This window comes from Ipomoea triloba, chromosome 11 (genome assembly GCF_003576645.1).
Source record: "Ipomoea triloba cultivar NCNSP0323 chromosome 11, ASM357664v1".
NCBI classification, from domain to species: Eukaryota; Viridiplantae; Streptophyta; class Magnoliopsida; order Solanales; family Convolvulaceae; genus Ipomoea; species Ipomoea triloba.
The window spans coordinates 5,020,347-5,039,574 of NC_044926.1; the positions used below are offsets into that span (position 1 = coordinate 5,020,347).

At 38.0% G+C, this 19,228-nt stretch overlaps 3 protein-coding genes across 3 annotated transcripts; all 3 read left to right on the forward strand.

The window, feature by feature from the left end:
• Window positions 1-2,583: 2,583 nt before the first annotated feature.
• Window positions 2,584-3,238, forward strand: LOC115997273 (histone H2B-like). The gene has a single exon (XM_031236796.1). It carries the CDS (start codon window positions 2,666-2,668, stop codon window positions 3,092-3,094), a length of 429 nt encoding a protein of 142 aa, XP_031092656.1. The 5' UTR covers window positions 2,584-2,665; the 3' UTR covers window positions 3,095-3,238.
• Window positions 3,239-3,514: 276 nt separating this feature from the next.
• LOC115997272 (uncharacterized protein SYNPCC7002_A1590) lies at window positions 3,515-8,236 on the forward strand. The gene is made up of 6 exons (XM_031236795.1): window positions 3,515-3,851; window positions 3,967-4,157; window positions 4,269-4,314; window positions 5,359-5,441; window positions 5,522-5,638; window positions 8,011-8,236. The coding sequence occupies exons 1-6, from the start codon at window positions 3,617-3,619 to the stop codon at window positions 8,080-8,082; spliced, it is 744 nt and encodes a 247-aa protein (XP_031092655.1). The 5' UTR covers window positions 3,515-3,616; the 3' UTR covers window positions 8,083-8,236.
• A 5,342-nt stretch (window positions 8,237-13,578) lies between these two features.
• Window positions 13,579-18,863, forward strand: LOC115996677. The gene is made up of 8 exons (XM_031236029.1): window positions 13,579-13,740; window positions 13,964-15,391; window positions 15,850-15,968; window positions 16,695-17,327; window positions 17,434-17,740; window positions 17,873-18,038; window positions 18,174-18,273; window positions 18,575-18,863. The coding sequence occupies exons 2-8, from the start codon at window positions 14,231-14,233 to the stop codon at window positions 18,690-18,692; spliced, it is 2,604 nt and encodes an 867-aa protein (XP_031091889.1). The 5' UTR covers window positions 13,579-13,740; window positions 13,964-14,230; the 3' UTR covers window positions 18,693-18,863.
• The last annotated feature ends 365 nt before the right edge of the window (window positions 18,864-19,228 follow it).

Consider the following 19,228-nt stretch of genomic DNA (forward strand, 5'->3'; position numbering starts at 1 on the left):
TCAAACTACCCAAGGCACCTCACTCCTCAGCATCAATGCTCAACGGTTCAACTCCTCAGCATTGATGCCTAACGTTCAGCTCCTCAGCCTTGATGACCAACGTTCAGCTCCTCAGCATTGATGCCCAACGTTCAGCTCCTCAACATTAATGCTCAATGGCTCTCCAGCCCCTTGGCATTAACGCTCCATTACTGAGCTGAAGGAAATAAAAAGGCTCACAAAACAAAGTAGGGACGACACTTGAACTTAGACAGAACAACACTCAACTCATCTTGTACACTAAGCACTGCACTCAATATTGTACTCAAATACTCAAACACTGTATCAACATTACATTCAAATACATACCGGTAACACATTATTACCGTCAGTTGTATAAATGGATAATTTACAAGTCCAAATTGTTTGCCAAAATATCTCTCACAACCTTTAAAATTACAACATAGCCGTTAGTTTACGTAATTTTAGATTACCTCAACTAATATGATTACACTCATGAAAATAATGTGAAATTTTGAGAATTAGATTACCTTATTATGTGTTTTGTTAAAATTGTGGGAATGTAATATTAACTTTTTTGGTTGGAGGTTATATTTTAGGTTATATTACATCAATTACATAAATGCCTTCGTAGAAATTGAAGGTAGTCTGAAACATTGCATTGTACTAGAAGGCCGAACACACTCTCCTTCTTTGAGATAAGCCAAAAAAGTCCTCTTTGTTTACATATATAGCTATTTATACATATCATAAAACCACCAACTACCCACAACTTTAAAAGTGTTATAATTTCTCACCAAATACCTAGAATAGTGGTTTTCTGTGTAGTTATTATTATTATTATTATTATTATTATTATTATTATTATTATTATTAATGTTGTTGTTGTATAAAGGGATAAAGGGATATTTACAAGTCCAATAATAATAATAATAATAAGTTAAAAGCTTCCAAAATAAAAAGAATACAAAAACCTGCAATTAAAACATGCAAAGATGCAATTTATGATATAACAAATCATCCAACACAAAGATTAAAACCTACAAACATGCAATTCTTGCAAATTGATTGTATTGTTACATAATTTGTTATATATAGCAAAATATTACAATTGTGATCTACTTCAATTCACAGACCATCTAACACCAACAAAATTTGCATTAACATACCACACATAGTGAGTGATAGTGATATAAGTCGTACAACCCTTACCATAAAATTAAGATAATTTGTGTCTCGTGTTACACACATTGAATGACAGTGATACAAGTCATACAACCCTTACACTAGTACAAAAACTATCATAAATTTAAGACAATTTGTGTCGAGTACTTAAACACCGGACACGTAAAGTGACGCGGTGGCAAATTTGTAATTAAAGTTTTGATTTTTTAATTTTTTTAAAAGATTGGACTATATGCGTCCAAGTGTCTGAAGTTCTCGGCGTTCGGACACAGATAGTCCAATCACTTTTTTTTAATTAAATAAAATATAATCTGCGTCCGATGTAGTCCAACATCAGACACTTATTGTTAGGGCTTTTTTACCCAAATATACTAGCGTCGACGTTTTCAATCTGTAGCCCATAGCGTTGTCTCCCCCCCACCCCCAAGCCACGCCCTCCACTACCCTCCATCTTCCCCAGCCAACAAAACATCCTCCGCTACTCATCGTTCACAAGTCGTCGCCATCGCCGCCCCTCACCATTAGCTGCATCGCTGTTGGTTTTCGGCCCTCACCGCAAGGTCGTCGCTCACCTTGTGTGTTACAAAAGAACATTTATTTATAGTTTACAATATAATTTGCCTATGAATTCATCCCAAGTTAGGCATATGCGGAGGTAAATAGAGTTAGTATGATCCATGTCATACTCATGAGAAGGTAAATTGAACCAATGCAGTTATTGATTCAACACCAAATTATACACTTCTACATACAATGAGCCCAATCTAAATAGAATTTTCAAATGTTTGTGAGAAAAATCAAATCCCTATCCTATCATCGGAAGCAATCTTTAAGTGACATTTCTCATTTACTAGATGAATGCCATGAGAGTTTCATTCCTTAAATTTAACTTGACAGATTGAAATGCTCCATGATTGGTAAGCACATTACTAATGTAATTGCAAAGGTCAAACCTCCATGAGAATAAAAGTCAAATTTTATGAATGAAATCGACACAAATATGAATTGTCTCAAAATATACCGTAGATATAACAAATGTTGTAGGAAAGGAGTATTAAAATGTATTTTATTTTTATTTTTTATGTGTTCATATTTTAAAATTTAAACTAAAATAAAAATTTTCATTTCCATTTTGCACTAAAATTAAATCAAAATGTTTAATTTGATAAAAGTATCAAATATAGTAAAATATTTAAAATTTCATATACGGAGTAAAAGATAAATTTTAAATTCGAATCTCGGGAAACTCATTCGGTTCCCACCAAATCTACACCGTTGATTGATGAAATTCATCAATGGCTAACAACGACGATCCGTGTCACACTAAAGCAACCAATCACAATACCGTCGCAAATCCTATATAAACAAACCCCAATTCACGAGTTCTCATCGCCTGTACCTTTCGATTCGCAAGAAGCCCTTCACCTAAAGCAATTCTTCCTGTCCCAGAAAATATTTTTGTGTTCTCTCTCTAGCGCAGATGGCACCGAAGGCAGAAAAGAAGGTGGCGGCGGAGAAGGCTCCGGCAGAGAAAGCTCCGGCGGAGAAGAAGCCTAAGGCTGGGAAGAAGCTCCCGAAGGAGGGTGGAGCCGCGGCTGCCGGAGATAAGAAGAAGAAGAGAGTGAAGAAATCGTCGGAGACGTACAAGATCTACATCTTCAAGGTGCTGAAGCAAGTCCATCCTGATATCGGGATCTCCAGCAAGGCCATGGGCATCATGAACAGCTTCATCAACGATATCTTCGAGAAGCTCGCCCAAGAGGCGTCTCGATTGGCCCGCTACAACAAGAAGCCGACCATTACTTCCCGTGAGATCCAGACCGCCGTCAGATTGGTTCTTCCCGGTGAATTGGCGAAGCACGCCGTCTCTGAAGGCACCAAAGCAGTCACCAAATTTACAAGCTCTTAGATGAAATCGTTTAAATCTGTTTTTTCTTTTGATATAATCCGAATTAGGGTTAATAGATGTAAAGTAGCTTGAATTTGGGGTTACTTTCGGATTATTCGGTACTGTTATCTCAACTATCAATGAATCATCGATCAGCATTCTCAATTTCTGCGTCGTTTTCGCCTTAATTTTATGAATTTTTTACTCTTTCTTGTCCTTGTTCAATTTGTCGGCGTAATTTGTAATTACTCGTGATAAAAGCGCGATATTCCTAGGCTAGCCAGTACTGATGCCATATCGCTGTAAATCTGTAATTCTGCTTCACGGGTAGAACAGTCATATTGTCTAATCAGAACGGCGTACATTAGCCAGCGAACCGCCAATAATATTGAAGTTACTACGTCGACGTTTCGTACAACGCTCGTTGGCTTATCCTTGACCTCATCTTCGACACTAGAAGTTAACCCTCAGGGATTGAAATTTCATCAAAAGGTCAGTTTCTGATATCGCATTTTCCCACAAATTGGAGCGAAGAAATCGGAAATGGCGTTGAGCTTAGCCGCTACTTCGTCATCTTCAACAACAAATTTGAGTTACGTTTCATTCCGATTTAAAAACCCTAAAGTCTGTCCACCTGTTGCTCTGTTAAGCTTAACGTCTCCCTCCTACGATTCTCCGAGAGGATCGCTTCGCATTTCCGCCGACGCAGCACCAAAAGTTCGATTCATTGCTCGCCGGAAGGAATCCGTGTCGGTGCGGCAGCTTCAGAGACCTCTGAGTAAGACTTCTTTCATAGTTTTCGGTGGATTACAGTTACAGTTATAGTAGTGTATGTAGCTTAATGAGTGGTTTGGTTTGCTTCAACTTATTTTTAGTGTGTTTTGTTTTGTTAGTGGAGTATATGAGCTTGCCGGCGAGCCAGTACTCGGTGTTGGATGCGGAGAGGATAGAACGGGTGGATGATAATACCTTCAGATGTTATGTGTATAGGTTTAAGTTCTTCGCATTTGAAGTGTGTCCAGTTCTGTTGGTGAGAGTTGATGAGCAGCCTGATGGATGCTCTATTAACCTCTTGTCTTGTAAGGTATTGGCATTGCATTGCTGTACATGGTTATCAATTATCATCTCCCTGTTAGTTTCCAGTTTCTTATTGTTTCATACATTCTAATTCCTAAGAGTTATGCTTTTTCCTCAGCTCGAGGGCTCACCTATTGTTGTCGCTCAAAATGATAAGTTTGATGGTAAGCACTATTTTTTTGGCAATGTTATGGTGTTGGATTACATGTGGATCTCATAATTGCTTGCGTTTAAAGTACCAATTGGCGATTGCATAGACAGTTGAAAATTTCTGGTTTTATCCTCCACCGGCTGCAAAATTGACTCCTATAATGCAATTATAGTGTAGCAATATATACACATTGTTTATATATAGGCACATTAATGCATTGCTAGTTAACCATTGACAAAGTCACATGGATTAAGATTGCTCTATTCTTAATTTCTCTCACATTAACTTACTAGGAGTTGATTGGAGAAAAGAAGACTTTTCTCCGTTTAACAATTAACATGCATGCTCTTTGTATAGTCCTTCCTGCCTTTACCATCTCTACATATGTTCAATGTTTAAGTTTTCTTCTTTAATAAAGAGCAATAACTGATCTAATCTAAACAATGCACCGGACCGTCATTAAGGTCTGCTTTTGGGTCTCAAAATAATTAATATCTGTATCAAAATGAAATCTGTGTGGCTGTGCTATGAGTTACCTATGTGCCTGAAGTTTCCTCTTGTAATTCCAATGTCAAATTAATATTTCCGAATTCCAACACAGCATTAACATCACTGAATATCTCACCACGTGTGTGATTTTCTTGTCAGTTCCTATTAAAATTGCAGGCTACACTAGGATGCATTTTCACATCTGTATGCATGGATGAATGAATTTTTTGAATATAGATGTGATTTGAAGAACTTAAATTTTAGCGGTTTATGAATTCTAGTGCTTGGCTGGCTATAAAACACTAGATGACTGGAAAGTGGAAACGAACAAAATTTATGGTGATAAATCTAATTACCTAGGCCCTAATAATAAATCTGCCATTTTAAATGTTAGATCAAGCGGCTTTCTCATGGCTTTGCCTTTTCTTTTTTTTGAAGTGTCTGTTGGATAACTAGTAAAAACAAGTATGGGGTAGTTCCTAATCAGATGATGCACTTTTTGATTCTGAAATTTATTAAATAATTCTTTTCAGGAGTGCTTTGACATTGATTTGATATGGGCATGCAGCTTCTATGGTGAATCGAATATCCTATGATGGCAATCGAAGAGACTCAGCAGTGCAGAAACTCACTTCAGATGCAGTTATTGAGGTAATGTCCACAATCTGACCACTCTTCATGTGAAGAATAAGTACATCAGAGTAAATATGTGAATTGGTATGCTTATGCAGGTTAACATTGAAATTCCCTTTGCATTTCGAGCACTTCCAGTCCAAGCAATTGAATCAACCGGAGCTCAGGTCCTAAACCAGATACTAGGGGTCATGCTTCCTCGGTTTATGGCTCAGGTGTGTTATTTTACCACCATTTTCCTCAACATTTTTGTATTCCCGATCTTGTTGTATTGAGTAGAATTGTCAAGTCCCGGTTGAATTTAATTGAGATGAAGGTGAATGTAAACTTTTAGAAATAACCTTTTACCACTTACAACATAGCATGAGCTCAAGAAAAATAGTAAACACTTTAAACCATTGAATTTGTTTTTGTTTTGATTTAAAATAAATTCTAGTACCGCAGTACGTGTGTCTACATTATATACTATTTTCTATAAAAGTATAAATAATTTAAAGCAAGATGCAAGTCATGCAACATCAGTTTCCTCTGCACTGATTAATTAACCCACTAAAAACAAATTTCAGTATCACCACTCTTATCTAACATATATAGGGAAGCCTTACAATAATGGCACCTTAGTAAGTTAGTATGGTGATAGGAGCCAAAAGGCGAAGGGCTGAAGGCATTGGGCTTATGCATCCTTGCACACATAAATACATAGTAAAGAGAAACAACAGAAAGCATATGCATTAGAATATGTTTTTTTTTTTTTTTTGTCCTTCGTGTTGGTGTTAATAGGCCCTTAAAACCATCAAAATTTGTTCAGGCTATCTTGTCATGGTTAAACACTGGTGCTTTAAACCCAAAGTGGGCACTGGTCCTGTCCTAGTCATTGTAAATACCAGATTTCCAACAAACCAATAAACTCCTGTCGTAGCCTTTGGGTTTGAAACTTGTTTTGAGTTTTTCTATTTTATTACTTATGGATAAGTGGCAAACTAAGCTGCCACCAATGAGGACTGAACACTCATTGGGATGTTGAAGTACTTGTAAATGGCACACTTTGCTATTGAATTTGTTGTTGGTATACTGAAAAAATAAATTATAAGAATGTTGCATAATCCACGACCCTTATACTAACACTGGTTGAACTGTGACTCAGCCATCTAGTCAGGCAGTCAGGCAAGTGTTAACAATGTGTTTACTGTTTAGGAACATTTCTAGGCTTAGGCTAATTTGGCCTAGCCGGTGGCCACCTAGGCCGGTTTTTACGACACTGCTAATAACAGTGTGAAGTCAATATCAATTAACCGAGAGCAAATGGTTTGGATCAATTTCAAATTAATCAAAGCTTTACTTGTCAGCGTGAGAGAGGTAGATAGTTGCAAGTTTATAACCTGATCATTATATTGGCAATAATTTGAGAGCACTGCACACAGTTGAGTCTAAAAATTTTGTTCATTGGGGGCAGTATAAATGACTAAAAAGTAGAGGGACAGAAAGGTAATAAATCATGTCAAAATTTTAGATTAGTATTTTATGGGAACTTTTAGTATGCCCATAGGCATTACACTTTTGTTCAAGAATAGAAAAAGGAGGTTGGTGGAATTTGCAAAAAAACAGAAGGGGTAAAAAGAAAAGAAAGTAAAGAAAGAAATATGAAGAAAGTGAATAATTTTCTATTTTTGCAACATGGCATAACAGAGCATGTCATTGTAGGATCTTTCATAATTTTGTGTATTGGAAGTAACACCAAAAGAGATATTAGGAGACTTGGAATAAGTGGAAGGGTTTTTCAGTACAATAGTCCCATTTTAGTCATTTACTTTTTTGACCTTTATATTTTGTTAGAACATGAATTGCTGTGGACTGTGGAGCAGTAAATGGAATTCCTACACACATGTATGTATGTATGTATGTACACACACACCCAACAATGAAATAATAAGTATTGTGTGAGACCATCTCACGTGAGACGTTTATAATTTTTTTTAGCTAAAATGTACTCCGTAATACTTTTTATTAATTCACAATGGAAAGAGTAGATTTGCCCTTGGCACTGGCAATTAGGGTGTTTAAAAAAAATCATAAAACCACAAAAGCGCCCTAGTCATATAATAATTGCATAATTAACTATGGGTTTTTGAGTTCTAACTAATGTGTTTGGTCTTTTATAAACTGCAATGTATCGAGCCATTATGGTTTTAAAAATTGATAAACTGCAAAAATCAAATTGTCACTCTATAAGTCTATATATACACAATACAATACATATGTACTTTAGTATATGTAAATTAATGTGATGTTTGATCATATAATTCTTCTATATTATGTTATATTGGTGCGGGAAAGCCCCTGTCCAAGTTGTTTAAGAACATTGGAAGTATGCTTCTTGACCCTTTGTTGTTAGGTTATTTGGTTATATCTGTAGATAGAGACAATGAAAGGGCTGTTAACCACTCTTTAGGTTTATGTTGCAATTTACATTGCTATTATATAACTGACTTTTGCGTTTTACTTATAAGAAATCCTTGTTTTCTCTGCGTCTTCTGTTCAAGCTGAAAGTTTACGTGAGCTTAAAACTGTATCTGTAATTGTGATGCAGCTAGTGAAGGACTACCAAGCTTGGGCTAAGGGAGACACTTCAAGGCAGCCTCTAGGGACTGGCCAAATTTAAGATTGTAAGACTGTTTTATATTTGACATAAACATATGCTATTACGTGTTGTCCCAAATTGCTTTAGACTCGTTTCTAGTAGAGAACAATGATACCATATATCTATCTATCTTCGTTCAACTCCCATTCACCAATGCAAACTAGTTGTGTTCTTTTATTTTCTTGCTAACGACTTGTATATAGTAGGGCAAAATTGAATTTGATCCACAATGGCGCTCCTTGGGGTGCATTGGTTGGCTCAAGCCTCTTGTTAATAAGTTTAAAATCAATGTTGATCATAGTGCTTGAGGTTAACCTAGGATAGTTGCAGTGGGTGAAGTTATAAGAGATGAGGTTGGGGGACTTTGTCTTTAGATTGGAAATTGCTTGTAGACTCGTGGCTGAATTGTGCGCAGTATACCATGGATTATCTTTGTGTTATGTTGAATCTGACAACCACAGTGTGAGAGTTTCACCTTCTTGTTGGGTGGCTCTTGTCGGCACCAGGTATTAGTCCTTTCAGTTAGGGAGCCGTTGAGTCACTCTGATTTAACTCATTTACGCCCTCTTGTTGGATGGCTCTTGTCGGCACCAGGTATTATATTCTTTTCACTTAAGGGGTCGTTGAGTCACTGTAACTGTAACTTAACTCATTTACAACTCGGTAGAGTGTGAAGATCTCGGAGCAAGGATTTTGCCTTTTGCACCCAAAGAACAACTAGCCAATTGAAATGATATTGATTTTTGATTGAAACAATTGGACCCTACTCTGTCTCTCTCAATAACAGAACAACAAAAACATAAATGCTCATCAAATAGCTACTTTGACTACTTTTTGATATACCATAGTACAATAAGTAAGAAAAAAAAAGAAGAAGAAGAAATACAACTAGACATTTGGTGGCATATATGTTTATGAATACGCATGCATGCATGTTGCGTGGTCCCATAACCTGCATATTATTTTCATCATCTTCCTTGAATATCATATCGAAACATAGGATTCTCCTCATCTTATCGTTAATTGGTTGCTGTGGCATGCCATGCAACTCCACTGTCATCTGTTTGTCTGTTTCCCCGTGAGATCTATCTGGAGATGATTACCATCTTCTTCTTGGCTTCTGGGTAATGGGTTCTTTGCGAAAATCGTTGCAGTAATGAATATAATGATGCGAGGTGGGGAATACTACACTTCATAATGTTGAAGAATAAATATTATGAATCATGCGAGTCCTACATTGATTTACAGAGTATTTATAGCTCATCTTCGAGTAGGGAGTACGAAATCGTCACATCGAACCTGGGTTCTTTCAAAATTCTTCTCCACAAAGAGAGTTCAGTTGCACCTACCCATTGAGTTAGGAATTATAAATTACTTAACGGATGAGTACAGCATTATATTCTGTCTGTCCCAATTCAATTGTCTTTACGGTTACCAACACATGAACAATAGGAAGTTATGTCTGTCACCGCTAACTTTATATTTAGGAAAAATAATATTATCCAAGACAAAAAGAAAATTACAATGCTTACAAAAACAATTAAACACTTATTAATCTTCTCAATAAATAAAGGCACTTTCTAGTTTCTACTACCTTATCAAGTACTCATCTTAAGGTTATGGGCAAGTACTCATTTTAACATGGTAGCAATGTTAATTCTACGTCAACAACACTAACTATTATTTTAACAATGTTAACAATTGTTACTAAATTTTAAAATACACGGATTACATTGAACAAAATTAAGGTTCGGATATTAAATTGAACAAAACCTAATAATCAAAGACATTGTAGGCACTTTGACCTTCCTACTGTCTGCTAGAGGTAATATCATATTCATTGCATATATTGGCCAATTTATAAAATTATACTTTTAACACAATTTTTTTTTGGATGACGAGGGAAACTAGCAACATGGTGTGCACTGAGTAAAATCAGTAAACTCTACTTTTGTATAATAACTCGTAAATCACACATTTTAAACTCGATCAAGAAGCTATTAACAATAATGAAACATATGACTTTTAAATACAATAAACATACTTCACTCACTCGGTCACAAGCTCAAGTTAATTTTGAAAAATTAAAGAAGTGGACCACAACAACGTGTTTAAAAAATAAAAATTTTACTCTTTTTTTTTTTGAAAGTAATTTTTTTTACTCTATTGACTATTGAGCACACCTACTCCAATCGAATAGCAAATGGTTAGTTGTGACAATTATGGAGCTAGCAACGGCAAACCAATAACATGGCGTTGTACCTAGGGTTGTCGACTTGGTCAAAAGGGAGTTAGTAATGCCAGTTCTTATATCGTGGAGCGCGGTCCACAATGCATTGTGGACCGCGGTCCCAAAACGACATCGTTTCAGTAAGTGGGAGACGGAGCCCGTAATTGACACTACAATTCATCTCAAAAGATACTGCCTTAGTGCAATCAGCCCACCCAACCTAAAAAACGTGCAATCACCCCACCCAACAGTCCAAATCCCTCCAATTTTACCTGGTAGCCGGTTTTCAACCCTTCTCCCGATTGCCTAGCTGACCTGTAAGCTTACCTGGAATTTTATTTCATTTCTTTGACCTTTTCTTCTATCTGCTATTCTCCGCGCAAACATTCAGCGAGCTGCCTCAACCTATGGAATTATTTGTTTGATAATTCAATATTCGCTGGATCCCGTTGACTTGCCGGCGATTGAGAGAACTGCAAAGAATCGAGGAGAGACGTTGGCCTTGGGCTGGGACTACGGCGTCGCGCCACTCCTCAGAAGCGTCGATGTTTGTTTTCTGGAAACGAGAATAGGACGGGCGTGATTGAGAATCGTCGGCGGGCAGAGGCGACGCAAACAGAGGAGATTCCCCTTCTTCAGGTGGCGCCGAATCCAGGCATTGGTCGCTGCTACTTCCCCTCCGGCCGGCATTAATGAGGTTACCAGACTTCGGCGCTGGTTCGTCTGTTGGCGACGATGGCGGCGCGAGTTGGAATGGCAGGCGGCGTTGTTGGCGTTGCGCAGAGGAGGGACGGCGGAGGCGAGGCTGGGGTTCTAAACACAACTTTCAACTTTCTTTGGGTTTTAAAGGATCTGGGTTTACTGTCCACTCCTACGGCCAGTTGGGGGCTGGTCGCACCACATGGAGGAAGCGAATAGTTTCAGTTTCCGACGGGGTGTCCGTGGCTCCATCTTCTTTTATTAGTGTTCTTAATTTGGCTTTAATTTCTTTTTGTTTTTTTTTTTGTTTGTGAGGTTGTTCTGCTTCTTTGCCCCATGGGTGGTCGGATGTGTACCGGAGTTTGTTCGTTCTGTTTCTGTCGTTGTCTTGCATGCCATTGTAGTCGACCTTGAGCTTCTGATTGTCTTCTTGGCAGGGTAGGAGTGACGAATGGGTAGTTCAATTAAATGGCAATAATTTCTTTTTTTTTTTATTATATATTTTTGTTTTCTTTTTGATATTTTAACTTTGTAATTGGTATGGGGGTGAGTGTAAAGAGCCAAAGAGGAATAATGCAGGCAGAAAAATTAACCTACAGTTCTACAAAAGGTTATTGCCAGATGCGATGAGGTTGGAGAGGGAGAGAGTGGGAAGGGGTTTTAGAAATGGGAGGGATTAATGTTGGGGTTGTTAGATAGAAGCAATCTGGGAGTTGCATAGGTTATTTTGTTCCATCATGTTCATGTTCTGATTGTGTATTAGCTTTGGTTGTTGTCTAAAGAAGAAGAAGAATAACAGAGGGGAGAAAGAAGAAGACTAGGAAGGAAGAAAAAGTAAAGGAAACTAAATAAAATGACATGTAAGCTTACAGGTCAGCTAGGCAACCGGGAGAAGGGTTGAAAATCGGCTACCAGGTAAAATTGGAGGGATTTGGACTGTTGGGTGGGGTAATTGCACGTTTTTTAGGTTGGGTGGGCTGATTGCACTATCGCGTTACGTTCAGTGGCTAATTTGGCCCTTATTCCTTGATATTATCAAATGAAACTGTAGTTATATCGAAATGTAACTGTAGTTGTGTTGAAATGTAACTACAGTGTATATGAACAGATACTGAATATATAACAGTTTCACATTTGTGTTTTTATATTATCAAATGAAACTGTAGTTATATCAAAATGTAACTGTAGTTGTGTTGAAATGTAACTGCAGTATATATGAACTGAAAGTGAGTGGCGCGAATTCATCCGCCTGTTTTCATTAATCAAAACGACGTCGTTTTAGGACCGCGATCCACAATGCATTGTGGACCACGGTCCATGATATAATTTGCGTAGTAATGCCCTCAACTGCTTGCCTACATCACTGAGTCTGATAATGCTACATTGACTCTTTGTGCTTTAATATGTTAAAAAAATATATATAGACAAATATTACATTGTAATAAAATCAATTATACTCAAAATATTGTATATATTGAGACGAGCTCAAGTGATTGATCATATGACCTAAAGTCATCATTTCAGTGGTAGGGTAGGAGCTAGGGCTTCCCAAACTATAGTTTAGGCCATTAGTCTTCTTAGATTAGAGATTGTGCTTTTCAAGTTCGCGAAAGTGGAGAGCTTGATCCATTGTGCGCAGGTCTAATTCTTCTTCCCTTGGTTGAGAAATTTAATGTATAAAAAAAAAATTGTCGTGAGATACACAACAAAATTTACACAAATTTATATTTTTGATATTTCATTTGATTAATTTGCTTTTAATTAATAAGTGATTCTTCTTTTGAGGTTGGCAGGTCGATCAATTCATAGTAATTATGAATAAATTCTAAATTAATGAATAAAGAGAATTTATTACCATGTTCATTAGTGATGACTATTATGAAGTAGAATCAAGATAGAAAAATATATACAATTCATGAAATTACACATATATTCATGTAACTCCTATACACAAAATTGCATCGTAATCGCATGTACTCGTGATTTCATCTTATAATAATCAAGTTACAAGTGACGATATGAATATGATGATTATATTCAAGAATCATTTTCTAGTTTTATTCGAATGGATCACTAACCTAACAAAAATTAAAATATTCTTAAAAAGTATATTAAATGTAGGAGAAAATGACTTCTGATCTCCACTTTCCAATAATCTAAGAAGTTAATAAAATACCTCGAAATGGAGGTTGAGTGGATGAGCATACTTTCAACTCAAACTACTCTCAGATTGATTTATTCTTTTTTTAACTCACCTTCCAAGCAGATCCGATTCTTACTGTTCGCAAAAATTTGCAGAGTGATCAACCCGTGATTTATGTGAGAAACACAATATCTTGTACTATTAACTACAAAAAATGTGGGTGCATGAATTCTTTGTGCTTTAGTAAATTGAGAAAGTATATATGAACATGTACTACATTGTAATAAAGTTAATAGTAATAAAAAAAAATAAGACTACAAAAATGTGTTGTAAAGTAATGTAAACAAAATTTTATAATGAATTATATTGTTTGAATAAGGTCAAAGGCAAATGTCCTTTTTTGGGGATAATTATGTTTATCTTAGAAACAAAAAACTCTTCTCCCTTTGCTCATAAATTGGCATCGCCTCTCTTCATCTCTCCTTTTCTCTTTCCGTCTGCCAATCAAGTTTGCCCACTTTTCTCTTTCCATATATATACAAACAAACACAAAATCCATATTTACATATATATAGTTAAGTTTGGTGGCAGAGATTACACTTTAGAGGTACATTTTCGTGCTTAATCATCATTCATTTCATAATCTAATCTTGGACTCGATTTTTCTCCGTTGATTCTGACTTGATCACTTTGTAAATCACCTTCCATCCAAGTTTATTGATCTTAATGCGTTAATTCCGAAAAAAGATTTGATTTTCTTCGTTTTTTGGTGTGAATTTTGGTTGTATTGATGAAGTTTAGGTTTTTCTGTATGTTTGTGATTTGATCAGGGGATATGTATCGAATGAGTGAAACAATTGTACCGAAAAAGCGCTGCTATTGTCGTGATTATACGAGATTTGGGGATGTTAAAGTAGGATTAGAGATAGAGTTAGGTTTGATTTTGATTTTGCTTTTTCAGTTTGGAATTAATGGAGTCAGGTGTGGAAAATCTCCATTTTAGTTGTTAGGGAATGTGCGTTCCTTCTTCTACATTTTAGGGTTGTTTGATTAGGTACTGCTGCGGGTGTTAGGTTCTGGGTTAGTGGCTTGAAGAAATGGCTGATGTTCAGCAGCAGCTCCAGCAGAAGCCTGAGAGCACTGCTGATGATGCTCGTGTTGAATTCGAGAGGGGGCTTGAGGAATTGATGCGTGGACATTTGGATGATTGTATTTCGTTTACGTCGTGCAGCTCTGTGAGGGATACGGAGGATGAGGATGACGAGAGTGACCAGCTTGTCAGTAGGAGGAGGAGGTCTGCTGCAGCGGGGGGTGAGCTGGGAGAGTCATCTGCAGCCAGGAGGTGCCATTCGCGGATTTTGAGTAGGTGGGCTGCTAGGCATGCGCAAGAGATGATTACCACAATGGAGAGGAGGAATCGTGAGTCTGAGTTGATGGCACTCACCCGTTTACACACGGTTTCCATGCTTGATTCTTCATTCTTGCGGGAATCACAGTCTCCTACTTCAAGGCGACAGGGTGATGGTGAGAGAATAAGCAGTCGGGCATCGACTATTATGCGGATGTGGCGGGAGTTGGAGGACGAACATATGTTGAACCGTGCCCGAGAGAGGGTGAGGGAAAGACTAACACATCAGAGGAGTGTGGATTCAGATGCAAATATGTCTAGTATGAATATGTCTGAAAGCAGAGAAAGTGACAATCAGGGCAGCTTTACAGATGCTACTGAGTGTGAGAATGACTATGGAACTTGGTCTCACGATCCAATTGGACAACAGAATGAAAATATAGAGCATGACAGTTCTAGCCGGGAGGAATCTCCTGATGTAGGTGAGGTTGAGAGGGAGAGAGTGAGGCAAATTGTTCATGGGTGGATGGAGAGTGGTATCACAGACACTTCATCTAATGTTGCCCAGAGGAATGGTAGCCCAAGAGGGGAATGGCTTGGGGAAACTGAGCGGGAAAGAGTTAGAATTGTGAGGGAGTGGGTGCAAATGACCAGTCAACAAAGGGCATCTAATGGGGGCCGCAGGGAGGAACAGACCAATGGACTCGGTGCTGACACTGATCGTGAGGGGTCAATTGCCGACCATGAGGAAGGTCAGCCAGAGCATGTTCGCAGGGACATGCTTAGGTTGCGTGGAAGACAGGCTCTACTCGACTTGCTTGTGAGGATTGAAGGGGAAAGGCAAAGGGAACTTCAGGGACTTTCAGAGCACCGAGCTGTTTCTGACTTTGCCCACCGCAATCGCATTCAAGTTAGTTATCATTTATTCTCATCTAGCTATTTATTTCTATTTCATATGTTAGTTGGCTTTTTGTATTATGAACCCTAATTTATTCTTCACATGCTTCAAATTCTCAGTTCTTGAAAGTTTATCCCATTGCTTTTTAAGTTTGACTTTGTGTGTTCCATCATATAAAGTTACAATTTTTTTTTCCTAAATCTAAACTTAGAGTTGTTTAACTGATATTCAGCATGTGAATGAAAATTTTGGTCTCTGGAAAATTTTAAACTCTGTACATATCTTTTCTGTTATCTGATATATAATGACGAGAAAGGAGCATTGAATTCTTGACCATTAATGTAGGATAGCAAGGCTATTCTAATACCCTTTGGCAGCGTCTAGAGAATATTTTGATTTTAGATTCAGTTCGTTTTTTCACAAGTTGAAGAGTCAGAAAATCTTGCTTTTCATCTTATATTTTTTTCCAGTCACTACTCAGAGGTAGATTCTTGCGAAATGAAATGCCTGTTGAGGAGGAGAGAACGCCTTCAGTGGCAGCAAGTGAACTGGTTCAGCTAAGGCAACGACACACTGTCTCTGGGCTGAGGTATTTGGGCTAGCTATTCATGCAGTGCACCGTTGATTCCGTACTAGATCATTTTTGCTTTGGAATGTTACGCTTTTTAGTCTTATGTATCTGAAAAGCGTCTTTCTTCTTGTGATAGATTACTAGGGAGTAGAGTGTGGAGATCTTAATGTTGTCCTCTCTTACAATTGAGGGATGCTAATTTCTAATATTTTATATTATAACTCTAAACAATACTATGCAAATTGATCAATTATGAGGATTTGGGGTTTAGCTTTAGTGGTAAGCTAAGCCCTTTTTCAAATGTATGGTTAGGGGCTTGAATCTCCTCTCCTTTATCCTCAATTATGTAACGAGCCCAAGAAGGAAAGCAAAAGAATCGTCCCTTCTGTACTACTTTTTTTTTGCTAGTTCTGATGAAATTATGGTCTTGCTTGGGGATTTTAGTTCATTGGGGTGCAATTAAGTTTTATACCTTTCATCTCTTTTATATATCGTTAAGTATTTTTCACTTGTTAAATATCTTATCTAGTATCGACGACTTAAAAATGAGAACACTTGAGCTTAGTCATGCATTATGGAAAGTTAAAATGGTAACGGCTTCAAACACTTGTGTGGTGGCTCGTGATATTTAAGCACTATGTCTTAATATGATATGATTTGGATAATTATGCTTTTTATCTGGAATTTCTTTTTTACTTATTCAATTAAATGATTTGATGACCTTTTTTTTTTGGTCTCAAACAGGGAAGGATTCCGCTCTAGACTAGAAAACATTGTTCGTGGTCAAGTTAGTAGCAACTCTGAACCTCCATCTGATAGTACCAACAATGATTCTCAAAATCACCAGAATCGTATAAATCCTTCACTGCGGGTTCAAAATGAAAATCTCGAGCATCTGCATCCTAGGGAACAGGAGAGTAACCCTCATCGGTTGCATGAACACAGAGAAAGCATTGATGTTAGTACAACTAGTATCGATCAAAGTCCAAGTCAGCAAACAGCTCGTGATCAGGATAGGGTATGGGTGGAACAGGTCACTGAATCTGATGGAGGGGACCAGGAAGATTTGACTTCTGATGAATCTACTAGGTGGACTCACGAGACTGTTGAAAACACAAGCACGAATTTGAATGCTAATTCAGTAACCACTCGGCCCCTTGAGACAGCCGGGGATGCAAGTGGAGATGAACAACCGTTGCCAGAAGCCCAAGAGGTTTGGCATGAGGATGGTTCACGAGAAGCCGTCGAGAATTGGTCTGAGGGACTTTCCGATCCTCCTAGAGTGCGGCGCTCAGCCCCGTTTAGGAGATTTAATAGATTCCATCCCCCCGAGGACGAGAATGTGTACAGTATGGAACTCAGGGAACTTCTAAGCAGGTAAAACTAATCTCTATACAATCAGTCTGGCTTTCGACATTGTGATTCCAATTTCCAAGAATTTTGCTATTATCTAGTACATGTTGAAATTTCCTGCATATTGCAGGAGGAGTGTTTCCAATCTTCTGCGGAGTGGCTTCCGTGAGAGTTTGGATCAATTAATTCATTCGTATGTAGAACGGCAAAGCCGTGGGCCTATTGATTGGGACCTGCACAGAGACCTGCCCATCCCCGCCTCACCAGAGCGGGATCAAGACCACCAGAGCAATGAGCAAAACGAAGATCAGCTCGATGATACTGGTAGGCCTTCCCTTGTACTACCATCTCCTCCTGTGCCTCCACCACAACCAGCTTGGCATCAGGATATGCACCATTCTGGTTGGGCCCGTCATAGTGTCCATCGTTCCGAACTTGTAAGCCCCCCCACCGTCTTTTGTATCAGAAGCTCTTACTTCAGTTTGATATTGTTTCCTTGCTATTTCTAGAGAAGTATTGCCTAGATTTTAGAAATTTGAATTGAGTATATGTGTGATTATCGGGGTCAGGAATGGGAGACAATAAACGACCTGAGGGCAGACATGGCTAAACTGCAGCAAGGTATGAACAACATGCAGAGAATGTTGGAAGCGTGCATGGATATGCAACTGGAGTTGCAGCGCTCGGTCAGACAGGAGGTTTCAGCCGCTTTGAACCGGTCATCTGGTGGACAAGGTTTGTGCTTTCCCAAACTTAATGTGATAGAGAAACAAAACTATGTTACTGCTATAAATGAGTATTAGAATCGCCCTCCCCTCGGTTTACCAGTATTCCTATTAATTGTGTTGGGCGATGCAAAATGCTTAACAGGGGCTACAGATGCCTCAATGGATGGCTCGAAATGGGGCCATGTGAGAAAGGGTACTTGCTGTATCTGTTGTGATAGCCACATTGATTCCCTGCTCTACAGGTATATGGCTAAACCACTCAAGCCTATTACCCTTCAATGAAATACCGCATCTACGCCCGCGCACACACATATAAACACATACACGTGAATGCACACACTTGTACACGCTTACGCATACTTCTACAAACATACATGCATACATCTGCTTACGCACACTTGTAACACTTGTACATGCATACATGCGCTTGCCCACACTTGTACACGCATACATGCGCTTGCCCACACATCTACACGCATGCATGCACGTGTGCGCACACATTTGTCATTCTCCACTTGAATATTTGCGTGGTTACGTTTGCAGATGCGGGCACATGTGCACTTGTTCAAAATGCGCGAGTGAGTTAGTTGGAAGCGGAGGGAAGTGTCCATTGTGCCGAGCACCCATCGTCGAGGTCATCCGAGCTTACTCTATAATGTAGAGACTGCAGTTCTCACTTCTCACCTCTGAAGCTATGGTTGTTGGGTAATTCTCTTTGTTCTACTGATTACATGCCATAATGTTCTGCAATTGTATAATTAGAGAACAAATGGCTCCATTTGCCTTCCTAATTCATTAGTAAATAAAAACATCCATTCTTTCTCGTCTTTCACATCATGCTTCATGGGTTCTTTCTGTTTACTAAGTACTAACGTAAGAATTTTTTTTTCTAAGAAAATAGAAAATTGAAGAAATAATTATGTTTACTAACGTAACAAATTTTCTATTTTTCTAAGAAAATACAAAATTGAAGAAAAGAAAATCGAATACGTATTTACTTGTACATTTTCTCGATTTAAAAATAGAGAAGGCCGAAGGGAGAATGTTAAATTAGATTTAAAAAAAAAAAAAAAAAAGAGAATTAAAATAGACACAATGTATTACGGGTCTTATTTGGTTAAAACAAATGAAGAATGTAATATAAATTTCATGAATTTAAATTCTTAGGAAAAAAAAATTACCAACCATGAAATTTAC